The 17458-nt window shown below is 39.0% G+C and overlaps 1 protein-coding gene across 3 annotated transcripts in view; it reads right to left on the bottom strand.

Annotated features, from left to right (window-relative positions):
* The window catches only part of RIF1 (replication timing regulatory factor 1), a 58961-nt gene that overhangs the window by 1357 nt on the left and 40146 nt on the right, over nt 1-17458 (bottom strand). For 2 of the 3 annotated variants that reach the window (XM_077830405.1, XM_077830407.1), the window contains 9 exons: nt 12498-12643; nt 11694-11783; nt 11549-11603; nt 5443-8310; nt 3428-3577; nt 3016-3093; nt 2806-2921; nt 1547-1700; nt 359-467 (listed from right to left, as the gene is read on the bottom strand). In XM_077830405.1, the coding sequence (XP_077686531.1) occupies nt 359-467; nt 1547-1700; nt 2806-2921; nt 3016-3093; nt 3428-3577; nt 5443-8310; nt 11549-11603; nt 11694-11783; nt 12498-12643 (3766 nt within the window). The remainder of the gene's footprint in view (nt 1-358; nt 468-1546; nt 1701-2805; nt 2922-3015; nt 3094-3427; nt 3578-5442; nt 8311-11548; nt 11604-11693; nt 11784-12497; nt 12644-17458) is intronic. The other variant, XM_077830406.1, reaches the window with a different exon arrangement.

Raw genomic sequence — 17458 nt, 5'->3', positions numbered from 1 at the left:
TATATCACATTTCTGGCACCAATATAATTCAGCTGTTGAATCCGTAAAGTTTAAAAATATTCGACTTTGATATGAATTCGTTAGCATGTTTCTTATAAAAGTCTTCTATTTGTGTTCTAACTAGTATCAATGACGTAGCAAAATACTGATAAAGGTGATCTCCTCCCAAAACCAGCGCAATTCAGTTACACAGCAGTTTTAAGAAGCTACCATCACACAAAGGTATTAATCGGTTTAACTGAATCTGTCACACTACTCATACTAAGAAAGCAACAAGTTACACTTATGTTATGACAAGGACAGGAGAGCAAGTGACAAAACCCAAATCTGAAGTCAAACAAGATAATGCAATGTTTACCAGTTGCAAGTCTTTCTTCATCTGTGGAAAAATGTTTCTCATCTATGACATTTTCTGCCTTCTCTCTGTCTTCAAGGACTGCAATTTCATCAAATCCACGAGCCTTCACCTACAGATTTAATTAGGAAAAAGATCAGAAAGGAAAGAAGAGTTTTCCCTAAAAGGAAGCAGTCTGAAATCACATGGTGGAAAGCACTTACCATAAAATTTGAAAAACTGTGATTTTAATTTCACAATTTTTAAACACAACTGCTGTTTAACCACATCACCGTGGTCATTACCTTGGTAAAAAACATGACCTGTGTGATATTGGCAGCATGCAAACTCTATACCAGTGTTTCCCAAACTTTTTTGGCCACGGAACACTTTTTAGCCTATTACGGAACACTTATAATATTATTTTGTAGTTGTTTGGTTTTCAAATACAAAATTGCGTTATTTATTGTCAAATATATTTTATTTTATAAAACAAAGCAAAAATAGAACTTTAAAATAACTTGAACTAACAATTTCTAACTGGAAAGTGCGTATAAAGTAGTACAAAAATGAAGTGCAAGAGTCAAAATTAAATTCTAGATTCTTTCACGGAACACCTATTCACATCATGCGGAACACCAGTGTTCCGCGGAACACAGTTTGGGAAACGCTGCTCTGTACTAAGCTGTAAGTTGGTTTCCACTTGAATATTGCTTTGATAGACAAATGTTAAAATTGTATTTTAAGTCAGTATTAAAGTATGTATAAGATGGGAAACTCCCATATTATTGGCATGACAAGTTACTTTTTTAATCCAACTAGTCACTGACAACACTGTGCTCAGAAACTAGTTGTGTTTCAAATTTTAAGACACCTCATTTTATCGACATTCAGAAATTTCTCACCATGTGAACTTTCAGGCTTCTTGGCAAAGCAAAAAATTATAATTTTCTCATAATGAAATATTACCACCACCAAACAGAAAAAAGACTGAGAGGCAAGGCTTGACAACTGTAGACTAGCTACGCTGTTGCACTGTTACTCAGCTTGAAAATTTAAAATTAAGTTTCATGTTGGCTTTAATATTGTATTTTAGCCTTTTTTCAGTAAAAGTTTTATATTTTTTTAAATGTAGATCTCCTGTGAAGATAGTTAGCAATGCAGGACTTTATGATACTGTCTATTTCATTATGGTACTTAAAACAGCTTTACCTGTTGCTCATGATATCCTCTAAGAGCCTTTTTAACATTGGAAACTTTAGGAGAACGGATAGGAAGAGTTTTGATTTCAGCTGCTGTCAGAGTACTCAGGTCACCCACTGTCTTAATATTCTTTGCTCGAATGAGCTGCCCCAAACCTCTTGCCCTGAGGAAAAAAAGGATTCTGGATATTTATTCCTACTAAGACATGAAAAGCTGTTGGTAGGATCATGTTTCCTTCAGAGGCTGAGAAGAGGAGGAAGAGAGGCGAGAAATTTGCTGGAATGTATAGCTTTGTATTCATATTAAAGAAGGAGAAAAAAGTCAAAGCAGATGACATCTTTCTGCAGAAAATAAAAATTTTGTTCTCCACAGTTTATTGAATTATCCATAAAATGAATGGCTTTTAAATTTAATTAAGTAACACGAATGGGAAAAAAGGAGTACTTCAAAAACAGGTCATTCTGAACAGGTCCTGTGGTAACTCCAGAAAACTTGTCTTTTGGTATATGTTTTCAGATTCAAAACACACAAAAAACCAAGCTAGTTGAGCCTAGTAAGCATTGGAAACACTCATCCAAGTTTTCGTAAATCTGAAATAATGCTTTTTCATCTCTTGAAATGCTCATTGCACAAAGCAGCATTTGACAATTTTTAATAAAATATGCAGACAGGTCTGGTGGGCATTATCAAACATTAATATTAGCTCTGTTGAAAGAGCTGACACATTCAGAATATGAATATATATAATAAATATATATAGCAAAAGCTAAAAGAAAGGTCACAAATACTGCAGAATCATAAGCTTTGTAATAAAATCTTGTTTAACAGATTGTGGAACACGTTCATGTTCTAGAACACTAAAAATATATGAAACAAACATGATATAGGTAGGCTAGGAAAAAAAAACAAGTTCATGCATCTTCCATATCTGAGTACAGACAGATAATGCAGTGGTAAAAACGCTAGCAGCTGAACCACAATAGTGCCCTCATTGCTGCTTTTACAGCTGGGGTTACCCCTGTGCATTCCTGAAAGAATTTGCCATGGCCTTTTTGTATTCTTAGGACAAGAACAGAAGAGTTCAGCATTTCTGCTAGATGCTAAAAGGAGAGTAAGTCTGACAGTAAAACTTCCTTTTACTTTTTTTTTTGCAGGAAGTGCCTCCAATGAATGCTAGAATTAGAGACCGATACATCTTAACAGAAAGGTTTATAAAATTCATGGAGGTGTATTAAGAGTTTTTAGTCTTGAAAGGAATAACCACTTACCAAATGTTTGATGTAATCTGAGGTAAAATTATGTCAACTGGAGCTTTACAGCCTACCAATGCAGGGTACACACTCTCTGTAGGACACGGCAGCGACTCCTTGGCCATTTCAGTAATCTTGAATAGTATAGAAAAAATTATTAATTAAGTATCACACAACTAAATACAGGAGAAAATAGAGAAGAGATACATGAACTGAAGCACTTCTTACTAAACACTTCTTTGAGCTCTTAAATTTAGCGTTACGAGATCCTGGGGACAGAAGTCCTTTGGTTGGAGTGGTAATATGCTGGATAGAAAAGAGGAAAAAATCTCTCAGGATCGTAGATATTTAAAAATAGTCATAGGATTTTAGTTCTCAACATAAAGCTCTTCATTTCACAGAAGGTGAAATTAGAATCAACCAGACTACAAAAGTATTTCTTTCATTTACGAATTCTAAAGCCTGTTCTATATATTGGCCATTCTTGGAACTGTTTACCCTTATATTTAAGTTTACACTTGAGTAAGACTAGCTCTGATAAGAAAGGCATACAGTTATGGTATAAAGGTTATGCTATACAGATTGTACTAATACCTAGAAAGAACTATTCTGAAGAAAACTTAAAACAAACACAGTTTACCTTGGCTTGGGTATTAGATGAAATTTTAAAACTTCGCAAAGATGGTGAACTATTTGAAGAAGAATGACACCTAACAACGGGACTTCTCCTATCGATGTCATCTGCCAATCCTTCTTGGTAAATTGGATTTGCAAAAGAGACTCGACGAATCTGTTTTTAGAGATTAAGTGATTTTCGTAACTAAACTAACAGAATTTGTATTGTTACAACTATATTGTCAAATTAATTTCATACTAGATAGATCTAAAGTCTGAGATTTCAAACAGTTGCATTCATCAGATCTCCTGATTCATACAGCTGTGTTTCACTAAAGAATATTTGAGACCATAATAGGTTGTGGGTTTGTTTGTTTGTTTTTTTTGCGGGGTGGGGGTGGGGGGTGTTACTGCTACAGGAAAGGTTACAAACTTTATAAAAAATTGCCCAAGGAATACAATAGTGAGGTGTTGACTGCACAGTGATTTTGCACTAACACTTATTTTCTTTAATAGTGCCAAAGCCTTGCTGCATTACAACTTGGGTGTTGCTACTATGCAAAAACTAATTAGGAGAGTGGCATAAAAAAGTGCAAACAAGAGAACCAAAAAATAAAGGGAAACATTCATAACGTGTGGCTGAAAGGACAGAGTGGGAGTGAAAGAGTAGCAGTAAGACAACAAGAAAGGGAAGATGCAGGGTTGAACCAATGGGACAATAAAGTGTGTATTTTATTTGGTAATCCACATTTTCATCATCTAGTGTATTTACTGACCTTACTGGTTAGTTTAGACAGATTCTTGATATGGGAGATTGGGGGGGAGGGGGGGGGGAGGAGACGACAAACAATATACACTACGTATTTCCTTGGATCTTTGGTAAATAGACATTTACCCTAATCCTTTCCAATACCCTGGAAGAAACACTGAACGAGAACATACTGGATCACTGAATTTCATATTCATATGCTGGGTATAGGAGTCATACCATTAGAATTATTCTGAAACATTGAAATAGCTGATTATTTGTGGGGAAATATGAAAGTTATTTAAATCCTGGACATGCAACACTAAATAGAAACTTCAACTCATGTCCAATTTGCCTCATGTTCCAAAAAATTCCACCCTAGAATCGGCTCATAAGGGGCATGTTATCAGGTGTTAAAAATTGAACTTATAACACAAAGGAAGTATCAGCTGTAACCACCGTGGACACTATCTTTCCAGCAAAAAGGAGAGCATTCAACAGTTTTTAAGAAATTAAACATCTATATTGCATGTAGCAGATAACTGCCAACCTGGTCAGGGCCCCATTGTCTGAGTTCTGTACAAACAGAGAAAATTAGAGTCTCTTGGCCCAGAGCACTTATATTTCACAGCAAGTCACATAACCAGTGTTAAAGGTAACCTGCAAAGGGAAAAAAATCTGGGCTAGTCTCCCGCTTTCCATTCTGCTTGTTTATGATTTCATAAGGCCTGAAATTATTGCTTATTTTTTACTGGAAATTTAGGTCCTGTCTAGTTCAGAAGACTATGATGACATGAAGAGGAGGACATGATATCACAAGAGCAAGAGTGACCGTTGAACAATTGACAAGGGAAGAGGTTTTTAGTCAGAAAATAAAACAAAGTTTTATTTAACATCTATTTAACATCACTGACCACGAATTTGGAGAACAGAAGGTTTTATTAAAGATTCAATGCCCCCACCTTCAATTAAGGATGAAGTTAAGTGTGTATCCTGATCATCCTGCCCCTCCAAACAAATCCTCCAGCAAAACCAAAGAAGGTAAGGAGTGGACAATTGATATTTCCAAGGTAAAAACATGCAGAAAAATAATTTTTAAGATAAAACCTGTCAGCACTTACACATGAGAAAAAGGGGCACAGCCTAATAAAAAAAATAAAATCTTTGCAGGTCATCATTAGCACTTCTACAAGATCATGTGGTAATGGCATATATGATAACCAGGATACTCAGTACACTATGTATACTTACAAGTGCTCAGTAGTACTGAAGACTGAATTACATCACAATACCTTGTTAGCAGGTGATGGGGAATCATCCTCTTGATGTCTTTTTACCCCCCTCTTTAAAATACTGGTGGATGGAGAAGCAGAAGGAGACCAAATGCAGCGTGTCTGCACTTCATTGGGGCTTTCATTAACCTTAACCAAAGCTACAGAATCAAGCTCCTTCAGTTTCTGAGGAGAATCCACATTGTCACTTTCTTCTGCACCCTCCTGGTCTGAGGCTACATTTTCAGGCACTGTAGCTGCCACTGCAGTTTCAGTGAATATTAAACCTTCCTCCTTCATCTCACTATCTTGAGGGATGTATGCTTTTATAGGAGTGTTCTTAGTCTTTTCTGCTTCATTCTGATCATGTTTTGGCTCATTTATCTTTGTTTGGTCAGGTTTGTTAACAGTTTCTGCGTCAGATATCTCCTCCATTTGCTCATTTTGACTCATTTCCTCCTTTTCTGTAGCTTCTGGCTCTGTGCCATTCTCCAAAGGAAGACAACTTTCTATGGACTCTTTCGAAACACAGTCAGTCAAACACTGTTCAATACTGTCAACTAGATTGGTGGGCTCTGGCTCTTGCTCCTCAATGACAGGGTCACAAGTTTTACTTTTGATATATGATGGTTTCTCTAGATCTTCCTCCACTGGAATAGCATTTTCTTCCAAATCATTCTCAGATTTTATTCCTCTTTCTGAATCCTTAACGAAACTAGATTTCTTAATGGGAAGCAATGGTGTACTCATTGCACAAGGCTCCACAGACAGCCTTTCTTCAAAATGAGAATCATTAGAAGTTTCTAATGCAGTCATACTTATCTGAATACATGTGTTTTTATGCTCACTTTGTGCATGGTTATCTACATTTTTTAATTCAGTGAATGACTTTTCTTGCTGTTGAGAGTTTTCACCACAGCAATTGTAGCTCTTTGATCTTCTCATCCTCTTGCTTCTTTTGTGCTGGCACTCAAGTATCTGCAGAGGTTTTTCAGAGGAAAGAACAGAGTCTGAAGTAGTAGCTACTGCTGCAAATTCAGATAGAATGATTGCACTACAGCCTTCTACACTTCTTTGCTTATCAAGTGATTTATTTGCCTGTTTTGTTTTCAAAACTGGTTCAGATATGCATGGGTTCATGAAGGGTTCTCCCAATATGTTGGTTTTATTTTGTTCTACATTTGTGTTCTGCCCACCAACTGAAGTCTTTGCCACTTCTATAATTCCTGTAGATTCGTTAATATCTGTATACATTTTTTTGTTTTTCACATCACATGCCTGAGATATCAATACAGTATCTTTGTCGACTTCAGAACTTGTTTCACCTTTATTTTTTACTTCAGACAGATTCTTAATTTCAGTTACTATTTCTTGTGAAGACAGCTCCTGATTTTGGCTCTCTTTTTCTTCTTTCACTTTGCTTTGAAGAGGATCGCTTTTATTTTTCCATTTTCCAGATCTTTTCCTTTTGGTACTTTCTTCTCTTGTCTCAGAGCTATCAGACTCAGAATTTTCTATACTAGAAAGCAATCCTTGTGAAGCTCTTCTTGTTTGATACCGGGTACGCCCCCTTGTCTTTTTCTGGCTTGTTATATCCGAACTAGAATCTTGAACATCATCTATTTCAGATTTCAAGTTATCACTTTCAGATTTCTTGGCATTTTTGTTCATTTCCTCTTGAAGACTCCTTGAAGTGTGTGATTCCTTTGGGCCAATGTCTTCTGCAGCAGTCTTCTCATGAAAGTTGCACTCTTTTTTATTTGCATTTTCTTTTGCATCTACAGCTTTTTCAGAAACAGATTTCTGCTTTTGGGATGCATCCTCTTTAATTTGTGGCACCCTCTTCTGGAAAGACTTTTCATCATCTTTACGTTTGTCCTTTTTTTGGTGACTGTTTTCTTTATCTTGACTGTCTGTTGTATTTTCTGCAATTTCTGACCGTCGTCTTGAAGAACGTCTTAGTGTTTTCTGATTAGGAGACATCTGTGGAACTTGATTGTCATCATTAGATATCTGATCAATTGATATAGCAACCACTGGAGGTGTATTTTCTTTGGAATCCAAATTGGATCCTTTACATTTTTCTTCCTCTTCTACACCATCCACAATTTGTTTATGCTCTATTGTTGTACTCTCTATCACTGTAGAATTGGGAGCCTGTGTTTGAGTATCTAGAATGCATTTTGTCTCTTCCGTTTGACTAGGTGTGCCAGATTTATTTTCCAAGTGGGTGGCAACAACAGACTCCTGTATACTTTTCTCCAGTTCTAAATCTGTTAACAACTCGGATTGCCTAATTTCTCCATGCTGTGTTTTAATTTGCCTGCGACTCAACCTTTTTAACCCAGTAACTGTTCCTTCGAATTCAGATTTTGAAGAACTTTTATTCTCCTCTTTAGGTTTTTCTATTTTGGAGGGAGTCTTTGGTGCACCTATGCTTTCCTGTTTATCTAGAACAGCAACAGTCCCAGATGCTCCTGATAGTCTATTCAATGCAGAAGGGCTAAAGGGTCTGTTCTCTGAACTATCAAACTTTTCCAAAGTAATAAAGGACTGTCTTCGGCTGGCAGGTTGCGGTGTTCCAGAAATAACATCACTAGAAGATGAACTGCTGCTGACATTTGAAGTGTTTTCATTTCCAACTGAAGGCTCCTTTGCAACTGTTTCAGTTGCATGTTTTTTTGAATCCTCTCCTACTAAAGACTCCTTTGCAACCATGTCAGTTATACTTTTTTTTAAATCCTCCTCACAATTTAAATCTGAACTTTCTGGAACATGAATGATGGATTTGTCTTCAATATTCACAGAATTCTCAAGAGGTTCACTTGATCTGCAGTTCCCAGTGATTTCATGTGTACTATTGTGCACATTGCTCTTTGTCCTCTCATCCTGCAAGGACAAATTAAGTGACATTGTAATTTTGCTACTTTCACCATAAACCTACAAAAAAATGCAATCCCATTTGGACTTGAAATAAAGTAAAAAAAGACTGCTCTGCCTAAATAATGACAATGATTTTGAAACCATCCACCCACTCAAAACACTATGAATTTTCCTTTGTTAGCCACAGTTCAACTGTGTAACTGTTCCAGTGTAACTGACATGCTTTATGGCAATATTTATTTTATTTGTTTAGCCCAAAGAAAGGGGAGCAGTAGAAAGACCTTGTGAAAGTCTGTAGACAAAGAACAGCAGTAAACTTACTATCTACTGGGTTTTATTTCAAAGTTATTAACTAGTACTTCATATATTGTTTTTCTTTACAGTATGATTAGAAAATATTTATATTAATGTACAGTACTTTCTGAAGGCAATTAGGAGTTGTTACTAACATCTACATTTAGGATTCTGGATACAATACAACTGCCATGGAGTCTGACTAAGTAATGCTTTCAAATGAGTCCTAAAGAGACAGAACACTGGCCTTAAAGAGTTAAGTAAGGAGCAGGAAAAGGAGTAACAGGTGTGCATAATCTGAACACATGCTATATTACATCAATTTTCATGTGTCCTGAATTCTACACCCATTTAAACGTTCAGTGTTAACTGTGTGTCCTGTTCAGCCTGTACAACTCCATCCAGAGTCAAAGTTTATACGGCTAAAAAAGCCTAAGAGAGGATCTTTCTTGGGGATTACATAATTTATTATAAAAACTACAGTCATAAGTGGAAAAAGTTAGCTTCAAGAATTACCTTACTACCTAAAAAGTACTTTGAAAAACTATGCAGACTAAATGATGTCTAAAAGGCTAGATAGTTTCCAAGATTTTTTGTATCCTAATGAAGTTTCAGGTCCAAACTCACAAGCAGATGACAAAAAACTTACATTTTAAAATAACCAGTGAAGGACAGTGTGATATGGAAGTCATTGAAAATAAATTCTTGGAAAAAATAAAATGGGCATGTGAAAGAAGTTCATAGATTAATAGATACTAAGGTCAGAAGGGACCATTATGATCATCTAGTCCGACCCCCTCCACAAAGCAGGCCATAGAATCTCACCCACCCACTCCTGTGGAAAAACCTCTCACCTATGTCTGAGCTACTGAAGTCCTCAAATCGTGGTTTAAAGACTTCAAGGAGCAGAGAATCCTCCAGCAAGTGACCCATGCCCCATGCTACAGAGGAAGGCAAAAAACCTCCAGGAAGGCAATCTGCCCTGGAGGAAAATTCCTTCCTGACCCCAAATATGGCGATCAGTTTCAACTGTGGGACTAATTGAAATTCAAGCACTGAAGAATTTCTCAGAACAATTCTATAATATTTTTAGTAAGTTACTGAAAGCGCCTTGTATCAATTTTCTGATTTGTCTATTAGTGTATACAGGTGATAGTTTTAGAGACTCTTCTTGCTGTATCTGGTAGTTACAGGGATAACACTACTTATAGGTTTCAGAGTAACAGCCATGTTAGTCTGTATTCGCAAAAAGAAAAGGAGTACTTATAGTTACCTGAAAAAAGAAAAGGAGTCCTTGTGGCACCTTAGAGACTAACCAATTTATTTGAGCATGAGCTTTCGTGAGCTACAGCTCACTTCATCAGATGCATACCGTGGAAACTGCAGCAGACTTTATATATACACAGAGAATATGAAACAATACCTCCTCCCACCCCACTGTCCTGCTGGTAATAGCTTATCTAAAGTGAGCATCAGGTTAGGCCATTTCCAGCACAAATTCAGGTTTTCTCACCCTCCACCCCCCCACACAAATTCACTCTCCTGCTGGTGATGTTGTCACTTTGGATGGGCTATCACCAGCAGGAGAGTGAATTTGTGTGGGGGGGTGGAGGGTGAGAAAACCTGAATTTGTGCTGGAAATGGCCTAACCTGATGCTCACTTTAGATAAGCTATTACCAGCAGGACAGTGGGGTGGGAGGAGGTATTGTTTCATATTCTCTGTGTATATATAAAGTCTGCTGCAGTTTCCATGGTATGCATCTGATGAAGTGAGCTGTAGCTCACGAAAGCTCATGCTCAAATAAATTGGTTAGTCTCTAAGGTGCCACAAGGACTCCTTTTCTTTTTGCGAATACAGACTAACACGGCTGTTACTCTGAAACTTATAGTTACCTGAATACCTAACTGCTGAATCATGTAATTATATGACTGAGTTTAGTTAATCAGGCAGAGACTCACAAGTTTAGTATGATTATGTTCAAATAGTCAACAGTGTATACATTCTTGCATATGTTCTTTTCCTATCATGCCAAACCTGAGGACTTTCTACTGTAAGTCACAAGCAAACATGTTATGGTTCTCTGTTGTATTTGGAATTCATCTCAAATGAGGTAATTTGAATCAATAAAGGCAATTTCAAAAAAAACCGACTAGGCATAAGACTATCAGTATGCTTTACACAATCATATGATTTCTTTGGCTGAAGTTAATCTAAGACATTGAGGAAACTGAATAAAAAAGAAAATCTAAATTAAATTACATTGCAAGAACAAACAAGATTAGCAAATGTTCTCAAAACTCTGAACTTACTAGCACGTCTTTCTCCTTTAGTTTTTATTTGGACCCACATAAGACAGCCTTACCAGATATTCTATAAAATGGAAACTCTAGTCCTATAATATAAGAAATTTAGAGGTGCTCTTTGTTTTAGATGTATCAAGCTTACCCTCTCCACCACATATCAATTTTGGTCTGTGATCAGAGAAGTTCACTCCATAGTAGAATTATTCCTCAAACAGATTATAAATAAGCGTGACAGAATTTATTTTTTTAAAGATAATTTCAATGCATATCAATGTTTATTCTTAACTTTTTACAGTTGGGAAAAATTATGGGGGAGATCAGACAACTATTTAATGAAAGTAGACACATTCAAAAAATTAGAGTTTTATAACTGTTAAAATGCAAACTGTCATAATCACATGCCAAAATATACGAAGTAAATATCCTTAAATTCTAATAAGTTCTCAAGCAGCATCTTTCTACCTTGTCTATTTATAAATGTTGATTATCAATGGAAATATTTTTGTTGGCTAGTGTGTGTACACTGAAATCAAATACCACCAATAATTACTGATAAAAATCTAATCCTTCCAAGCCTATTATAAAGCATCATTAAGGTAGTTGTAATTCTAGCATCTCCAATACTATAAAACATGGTGAAAATACCTGAGGTTTCTTTTCAAGATCTTCTTTCGGCTCTTCTATTAAAGATGTTTTTAATCTAAAAACAAGATCACCCAAATTAGAGCTGTTGCAACAGAACTTAGAAAATATCTTATCAGCACAAGCCCAGTTGGTATATCATACTTACAAAGAATCTTCCTGGCTCTGAGAATACTGAGAAAATAAGGCAGTGTCTTGGGATGCATCCAGATTATTGTACATAGCAGGAATATCAATTCTGGAACCAAAAATATCATTTCAGTTAGGTGTAGCTTTCTCTTAGAACTTCTAGTGAGAAACAACATGTAATTTTAACACACAGTTCCAACACTGAAAATGCTCATCAAGGAAACCCTACAAAGACTGAACTGCCAAGTCCTCACAAGATTATTTACACTTCTAAATCATTCTGTGATGTGGAATGAGAGACCTCTTGCAGTGAAAGTGTGTTTCAGCAATCAGTGCTTGCTATGAAGGAACTGCTGTTTACATATGGGTATAAAGTTTTTTTTGATCTTTTGATACCTGTCTTCAGATCATACTGCCAGCTAAAGACTTTCCTTATTTCAATTACTGAAAAATGCCATATTACTAGTGTTAGCCTAAAAGCGAACATGAATCATTGGGTGAAGTTCTACAGCATGTGTCATGCAGGTGAAACTAGACAATTATGGTTAGTTCTGGACCTAAAACACTATCAGTGAATGAAGTATAAATCAGAGATTGGTTTTGTCCCTTTAAGATACTGTTTCTCCCAAACAATTCTGATGTCTTTAGCCAAAAGATCTTTTTATGTTAGCTTCAAGCTCTGGAGCCCGTATGTAATAGCACAAGATGCATAATTAATATCCTATTCAAGACTGAGATGGAGTACAGTAAACAAATTAAATTTAAAGTTTGTCCTGATCATTTCATAATACAATCACTCTTGTCAGTGCTACGGATTACAAACCTCTTTGTCCTAAGAACTTCTTTTTGGTGTTCTGTCAATAGTCTTGCTTTTGTTTCCAAAGGAATAACCACAAAATCAACAGATTTCTCCTCTTCCAGAAGTATCTCGCTTGGTTTTGTCTTTGAAGATGAAAATTCTAGTTTCAGCTATGGAAAGGAAAAAATTGGTTTAAAAACAAGATAAAGGAAATACTATTAATGATACTTCTGTACCCCAGGTACACCATCCCAAAACAGAACAAATACTAACCTATAGCAACTGTGGTTCTTAGAGATGTTGCATTCAGTACTGATCCTTCTGTAATCACATGTGCACCTCACGCATGAGAGATGAGGGGTTTTTTTGTAAATAGCTGTGTTGGGGACATGTATGTACCCTATGCCTCTTCATGCTACCATGTGAGGGTACAAAAAAATGGAGTGGTCATGACCCTCTTCCAAGTCCCTTACAATTAAAAGCCCATATTAGCTAACTACTCTAAAAGGAAAGGATGGAGACTAGGTCATGGGATCTACATGCATGGCATCCTGAAGCAGCACAGTTACTGTAAAGTAACTCATGGCGATTGGGGGAAGCCCTGGATGACTGGAAAAAGGCAAATGTAGTGCCCATCTTTAAAAAAGGGAAGAAGGAGGATCCTGGGAACTACAGGCCAGTCAGCCTGACCTCAGTCCCTGGAAAAATCATGGAGCAGGTCCTCAAGGAATCAATTCTGAAGCACTTAGAGGAGAGGAAAGTGATCAGGAACAGTCAGCATGGATTCACCAAGGGTAACTCATGCCTGACTAATCTAATTGCCTTCTATGACGAGATAACTGGCTCTGTGGATGAGGGGAAAGCGGTGAACGTGTTGTTCCTTGACTTTAGCAAAGCTTTTGACATGGTCTCCCATAGTATTCTTGCGAGCAAGTTAAAGAAGTATGGGCTGGATGAACGGACTATAAGGTGGACAGAAAGTTGGCTAGATTGTCGGGCTCAACGGGTAGTGATCAATGGCTCCATGTCTAGTTGGCAGCCGGTATCAAGTGGAGTGCCCCAAGGGTCGGTCCTCGGGCCAGTTTTGTTCAGTATTTTCATAAATGATCTGGAGAATGGTGTAGATTGCACCCTCAGCAAGTTTGCAGATGATACTAAACCGAGAGGAGAGGTAGATACGCTGGAGGGTAGGGATAGGATACAGAAGGCCCTAGACAAATTAGACGATTGGCCCAAAAGAAATCTGATGAGGTTCAACAAGGACAAGTGCAGAGTCCTGCACTTAGGATGGAAGAATCCCATGCACCGTTACAGACTAGGGACCGAATGGCTCGGCAGCAGTTCGGCAGAAAAGGACCTAGGGGTTACAGTGGACAAGAAGCTGGATATGAGTCAACAGCATGCCCTTGTTTCCAAGAAGGCCAATGGCATTTTGGGATGTATATGTAGGGGCATTGCCAGCGGATCGAGGGACGTGATTGTTCCCCTCTATTCGACACTGGTGAGGACTCATCTGGAGTACTGTGTCCAGTTTTGGGCTCCACACTACAAGAAGGATGTGGAAAAATTGGAAAGAGTCCAGCGGAGGGCAACAAAAATGATTAGGGGACTGGAACACAACTTATGAGGAGAGGCTGAGGGAACTGGGATTGTTTAGTCTGCGGAAGAGAAGAATGAGGGGGGATTTGATAGCTGCTTTCAACTACCTGAAAGGGGGGTTCCAAAGAGGATGGATCTAGACTGTTCTCAGTGGTAGCTGATGACAGAACAAGGAGTAATGGTCTCAAGTTGCAGTGGGGGAGGTTTAGGTTGGATATTAGGAAAAACTTTTTCACTAGGAGGGTGGTGAAACACTGGAATGCGTTACCTAGGGAGGTGGTAGAATCTCCTTCCTTAGATATTTTTAAGGTCAGGCTTGACAAAGCCCTGGCTGGGATGATTTAGTTGGGGATTGGTCCTGCTTTGAGCAGGGGGTTGGACTAGATGACCTCTTGAGGTCCCTTCTAAACCTGATATTCTATGATTCTATAAGTAACCATTCTTTTTTTTTTTTTGGAGCATGTGTCAGTATGGATTATAGTGCAGATGGCTGGCATGCAATATGCCCTCAGAATGGTGGGAATTAGGAGCTCCAGCTGCACCAGTTGAACAGAGATTTTAATATTGTTCTCTCCAACTTTTCATCTGACCTGTCAGCTATGCGCACGGCATAGTGTTTGACAAAGGTCAGTGGGTTACTCCATGTTGCTAATTTACAGATTTAATATTGGCATATTCCTGAAGCAGGAGGAGGATTCAGTTTGTGATGTGGTAGAGTGAGCTTGGATGTTCAGTGGGAGAGGTACATCAACCAGGTAGTAACACAGTGAAATACATTTTATCATCCATTTTGACACTCTCCGTGAAGGGATGGCCTGACCTTTAGAACATCTGGCTACAGCTATAAACAGATGGTATTTCAGTATGAATGGTTTGTTCTTTTCCATAAAGCAGAGTCCTGGATATGTCTAGGGTGTGTGGTTTCTTTTCTTTTACATAGAATGAGGTTTTGAGGCTGACTGACTGGTTTAGAACAAAATCTGAGACCACTTTATGAATTATCTTCAGGTGAAGCCTCAGAACTGTCTCGTCCCAATCAAATGTCATGAAGTGGGGTTCAGCCATAAGTGCTTGAAGCTCACTCACTCCTCCTGGTTGAAGTGATAACCACTAAGGTTTACTTCAGAATGAGGTGGTGAAGAGAGCATTCTGAGAGAGGCTCAAAATAGAGGATCCACGAGCCTCAGGAAGATTATATTGAAGTGCCAGGTTGAAGTAGGTTCTCTGACTAGCAGGTAAGAGTATAAAAGCCTCTTGAGAAACTTTGATACTGTGTGTGTCCACTTGAGTATCATGATCCTTTCCATAATGGGTAAACTGGCTGTCTTATCTGAAAGTATGGGTGAACCAGCTGTTTCTTTTGAGATTGGTATTTGCAGAGTTTCCTGTAGGGGGTTTGTGTACAAATCCTCAGTGACCTCACAGTGGCCCTCGAGTCCTTCAAGGTGTCCTTCATTGTTCTTTTGATGAAGAGCTCTAATCTCTTGAATGGAAGGTGTCTCATGACCCTGAACCTCCCTCAGTATTCTGGATGCTAACTGCCAGGACAGCCACGGCCATGTCGGAGGAGTCCATGACTACCTGCAAGGCTGCTCTGGCAGCTGTTTAGTCTTCCCGTATAATCTCCTCTAATTCCTCCTTAGTGTCCTGTGGCATTTTTGCCAGGAAGAGGGTCACACTCTCCCATATCAGGAAATTACATCTGATGAACCATGCCTGGTAGCTTGCCACACAGAACTGCAGTGAGGCGATGAGTAGGCTTTGAGCCCAAACAGAGCTATTTTTTTGTGAGTTATCCTCGGGCATGCCTTTGTCAATTTCAACTCGCTCCTCCACTTCAACTACCAACAGTGGCCCTGGATCTGCTGGGATTAAAAGGCTTCTAAGTTTTCCGGCGGCACCTGAAAGAGCTTCTCCACCTCTTTAGACACAGGTAGGATGGTGGCCAGAGTGTGTCAGAGCACTTTGCTAGCTCCCATGTGCCCTCCTTTATGGGAATAGCAATTTTTCCCAGGGCTGATGGGGTTAAGATGTCTAAGTTTGTGTTACTTCTCTTGTATGGCCATTGTTTTGATATCCAGGTCTGTGATATGAGCATCATGAAATGCTTTAAAGTTGACCACTGGGGTAAGGGCTAGTGTGACCACTTCATCAGGTGACTATAACTCCTTTGGTGAAGACTGGGGATGCTGCTGTTTCTCCATTGCTCCCAATTCTTGGGCGCTGACAACTGGCTCCAGTGTTGGTGGCCAAGGTAATGATGCTGCCAAAGAGCCTGATCTCCTCTTCCCGGACCTGTGGCTGGACACCTGAAATGATGATCCTCAGTACAGACAGGATGGGTACTGACCTGGTTGCAGCAGGTTGGCCCAGTGCCACTCATGTCTTTTTTGAAGCAGTGCTCAGAGAGAGTACCAGCTCTAGGGTCACTCTCATAAGGTAACAGAGCATCACTGTTTGTTGCTGAGATGAAGAAGTAATCTGGCAATAAAGATGAACTTTGAATTGCAATGCTGTAGTGTAGTGTCATGTCCCCATTCTGGCAATTGCTGCCACACCAGTACCAACAATGTTCCCTGGAGGGAATCTCAACAGCTCTCTAAGATGTACTTTGGTCCTATAATAGGTGCAGCAGTTGGCACATATGCCTTTGTCAGTGCAGATACTGACAGTGCCAGCTTACTTAGGGCCACTTCCTTGGAGGAGGACTAGGCCCCTCTTCTTGGAAGTCTGATGTCTCTTTTCTCTATGGAGAAATGTATGTGTCTGGTCTCCACTCACCCCTCCTTTGGCCTCGCCACTGTATTGTGGTGCGGATGCCAATGATGATGTTGTCAGTACGAGAGAGGCAAGTGCCAAGTCTGCCAGTACTGGTGTCAAAGCAGCTGCTGGCACCGGTGTTGGGAGTAGCATCGGCTAATACTGAAGGCTTTGGTGATAAGCACCAATGTAACCAGTTTCTATTTCAAAGAGGTTTTCTTCCCTGCCTTCTTTTGCTGCTGGGTCCTCAGATGGCGTGTCTGCTCAGAGAAGCACTGACTGAGGACGACCCGTTAGATTTTTTGGAGATCTCCTCAAGGTCTGAAATAATGTGTATTGAGAGAGCGCAAGCGTGTGTGTGGCCTCAGCCACACTGCCCTCACCTTGCAAATCATCAATGAGAAGGATTTGCACACTGAATACTTAAGTGGAGGTGCCTCTCCCCCAGACAGAAACGGCATCCGCTCTGTCCGTTAAACAGGAGAGTAAGCCCACTGAAAATCAGTTAGTGCTTATATCCTCAAGGCTTAGAGTCTGCTCCTGGGGCTTGGCATGAGGCACCTCACCCTCAGCCAGCTGCATGGGGGTATCTTTCTGGGGTAGTTTTTTAGGACTGTCCACATTAA

This window comes from Eretmochelys imbricata, chromosome 11, assembly GCF_965152235.1.
Source record: "Eretmochelys imbricata isolate rEreImb1 chromosome 11, rEreImb1.hap1, whole genome shotgun sequence".
Classification (NCBI taxonomy): domain Eukaryota; kingdom Metazoa; phylum Chordata; order Testudines; family Cheloniidae; genus Eretmochelys; species Eretmochelys imbricata.
Note: the sequence above shows the minus strand (reverse complement) of the source record. Positions and strands in the feature narration are given on the sequence as shown.